The sequence below is a fragment of the Leptonychotes weddellii genome, chromosome 10, assembly GCF_054177405.1.
Source record: "Leptonychotes weddellii isolate Sample4059 chromosome 10, ASM5417740v2, whole genome shotgun sequence".
Taxonomy (NCBI): domain Eukaryota; kingdom Metazoa; phylum Chordata; class Mammalia; order Carnivora; family Phocidae; genus Leptonychotes; species Leptonychotes weddellii.
The window spans coordinates 18683969-18685457 of record NC_138378.1 but is presented as its reverse complement, the minus strand read 5'-3'; the positions used below and the strand labels follow the sequence as shown (position 1 = coordinate 18685457).

General features: G+C 53.1%; 1 protein-coding gene across 1 annotated transcript in view; it reads left to right on the top strand.

Annotated features, from left to right (window-relative positions):
* The window catches only part of BPI (bactericidal permeability increasing protein), a 25951-nt gene extending 24819 nt beyond the window's left edge, over positions 1 to 1132 (top strand). Inside the window, exon 15 of the mRNA XM_081832808.1 lies at positions 752 to 1132. Within this exon, the coding sequence (XP_081688934.1) occupies positions 752 to 790 (39 nt within the window). The 3' untranslated portion in view covers positions 791 to 1132. The remainder of the gene's footprint in view (positions 1 to 751) is intronic.
* The last annotated feature ends 357 nt before the right edge of the window (positions 1133 to 1489 follow it).

Here is a 1489-nt window from a genome sequence, read left to right as displayed (position 1 = left end):
AGCTCAGGTTAACAGCCGTCTTTGTACCACCCAGAGATGCAGACATGCTTCCAGTTTTTCTCTGCTCCCTCCACCCTGAGGCCCTTTAGCCCAGTCAGTGTGTCCCAACAAAACTGGTAACTGGGCCACGAAGCTGCCACCATCGCTTCCTTACCTTACCTTGCTCAGGGGCTCTCCTGTTAACCTTGTGGCCCTTGTGGGAAGCGGCCACATCACCCGGACTCCCTGCTCTCCCTCAGCCCCAATATCCAGTCAGCCAGCCCCCAGTTCTTCAGCTGAGGCTGTAGACTAGCTGAGAAAGCACACACACACACACACACAGAGCCCCCCGGTCCCCCACATTTTACCAAGTTCGTCCTTAACAACAACAAAAAAGACCCATGGCACAGTGCAATTTCTTCATTTCTGAAAATTCTGAGTGAAGGGCAGGAAGGAGCAAAGAAAAGTGGTTTCACAGCCTTGATGGGAACGAGGCTCCCTTGAGCTGCCATGAGGCAGGGATGACAAATGAAGGCCCCCCCACCGCGGCCCACGGTCCCCCACATCTGCAGCTTCACGATGCCGCCAGCCACTGACACGCAGGTCCCAGCGGCTACACCTCGAGTGCCCCCCACTCACTCTGGCCTCTGTGCCCGCAGACAGGCCCCGCTCGGCTCCCCTTCCTGGAAGTTTCCTTTGAAACCCCAGCAGCATGGTGCTCAGAGACCAGGGTGCACTCCCCGCTGATGACGGTGCTCTCATCTCTCCCTAGAATTTCCTGCTGTTTGGTGCAGATGTTCACTACGGCTGAAGTCGTCATGGGTGCCGGGGGGCCGTCAGCCCTGCCGGGGGGGGCGGGGTTGTTGGCACCCCCTCCTGATGTGCCCGTGGGGGCACAGGCTGCCTTTCCCCAGCCCTTGAACCAGAAACCCTTGCAAATTTCTCTGAACTCAGATTCAGAAATTCTCTAAATACAGAAACTTCATTCCTTGAGAAAGTGTGCAGTGTGTACTTTAGGGATTATGCGTTTTCCTGCAAGGGCTAAGTCTGCACCAAGATTTCCTCCAAGAATTGCTTTCCAGTTGTTACCACACTATTTCTCATCGAGCTTCGTACCCCACCCCCCACAAAAAAATACTTCTTTTTCTGTGCAGTTCTGTGTGATGGTATTATTTCTTGGTTTTTGCTCATTCTTTCCTTCATTGGCTGGACCCAGCATGCCCTGCAGCACCAATTCACAGCACAGATACAATCACCTCTTTCCATTCCTCTAATTAATCTCTTGAGCCCCCACATGCCCTTCTTAGCAGAAAGTCTCATGTCCCTTTCTTCCTTTCTTTTTCTTAGATTTATTTATTTATTTGAGAAAGAGAGAGCAGGGGGAGGGACAGAGAGGGAGGAAGAGAGAAACCTAAGCAGACTCCCCATTGAGCACAAAGCCCTCCCCGGGGGCTGGATCTCAGAAATCTGAGATCAGACCTGAGAGGAAACCAAGGGTCCCACGCTCAAC